We start from the raw sequence: 1,192 nt of genomic DNA, 5'->3' as shown, positions 1-1,192 counted from the left end.
TTCTTATCCGAGCCGGGTTTGGAGTACGGCTTGAAACTCGACTTGTCCTCCACGCCGATGTCGCTCAGCTTGAGGGGGCCCGACTTGGCGTCCTTGTCGCCCGCGGCGCCGCCGCCGGCACCACCCGCGCCGCCCCCGTTGGAGGCGACCGAGGAGAGTTTGGAGGAGGGCGAGGGGTCGGGCTTCCCGATCTGCGAGCATGTTTGCGCCAACAGCGCCAGCGGGCTCTTCTTGGCATCGAGCTGCGGGGTCAGACGGGGTGGGGTGGGGGTCACACAGAGAAAGAAGGGGAAACCCTTTAGAATCCTGGCTTCGGGGGTTCAAACGCTCCTCCGCAACAGCCCAGGAAGGTCCTCCCAGCCCGGAGGCGCAGTTCTAGGCGCGCCCCCCCCCAAGAAAACGTTCTCGCCCTTGGGAAAGGCAGCAGACCCCCCCATCCCCCATCAACATCCTTCCTGCCTTCTCCGAGAGCTAACTGGATTCATAAAAAAACAAAATGTTTGGTTTTCGGCTCTTCGGCTCTTAGACCCAGAACTGCATCTCTCTGCCCGCTCACACCCCTTAATTCTTCTGAGTAGGGGCTCGGGCGGCTGGCGCCTCTGAGGCTGTGTACATATGCTGGCTTCTGGGCAGTCGGAGGACGGCGACTTCGGAACGTATTTCAGACCTGCGCCTGCCTCCAGTGCCGAGGGAGGGGGCCCGGGCCGGGGTAGGGGCTTTCATACCAAACGGAGAAACAAGTTTTGGCAGCCTCACTCCCTCGCATTCACGCCCGGTTCCACCTTCTCCCCCCTTTCCGCCCTAGTTTTGAGGTGCGGAAGCGCTAGCCTCTCCCCCCATCCGGGAGCTGAATCACTCCAACCGACCTCCCCGTCCCAAGAGAAAGAAACCCCGTCGGGCGGCAGTCGGGGTAACGGCCCCAAGGCGATCCCGGGAGAGGGTCCTTACCTCGATGGGGCTGACAGGCGTGGAAGGCAGGGGCTGCAGGTACTCGGGGTGCAAAATATGGCCAGTCCGTGCCGTCAGCATCTTCAGCACCTTGATGGGCAGGCGGTTGGCCTGGCGCAGGGGGTCAGAGGGGGGCACGGCGTGCACAAAAGGCTTGGTGCTGCCGGCCGGGGACGAGCCTGGGCCGGGGCCGGAGCTATTTCCAGAGAGCGCGCTGGTCCAGGCAGGGTCTGCACTGCCGCCG

The 1,192-nt window shown here is 63.8% G+C and overlaps 1 protein-coding gene across 1 annotated transcript in view; it reads right to left on the bottom strand.

Annotated features, from left to right (window-relative positions):
* The window catches only part of ZNF503 (zinc finger protein 503), a 4,780-nt gene that overhangs the window by 2,290 nt on the left and 1,298 nt on the right, over positions 1-1,192 (bottom strand). The window contains exons 2-3 of the mRNA XM_008068602.2: positions 949-1,192; positions 173-242 (exon numbers count right to left, since the gene is read on the bottom strand). Of these exons, the coding sequence (XP_008066793.1) occupies positions 173-242; positions 949-1,192 (314 nt within the window). The remainder of the gene's footprint in view (positions 1-172; positions 243-948) is intronic.

Source organism: Carlito syrichta, unplaced genomic scaffold (genome assembly GCF_000164805.1).
Source record: "Carlito syrichta isolate Samal-C Ts95f unplaced genomic scaffold, Tarsius_syrichta-2.0.1 Scaffold311316, whole genome shotgun sequence".
Classification (NCBI taxonomy): Eukaryota; Metazoa; Chordata; class Mammalia; order Primates; family Tarsiidae; genus Carlito; species Carlito syrichta.
The sequence above is the reverse complement of the archived record's forward strand: the minus strand, read 5'-3'. Positions and strand labels throughout refer to the sequence as shown.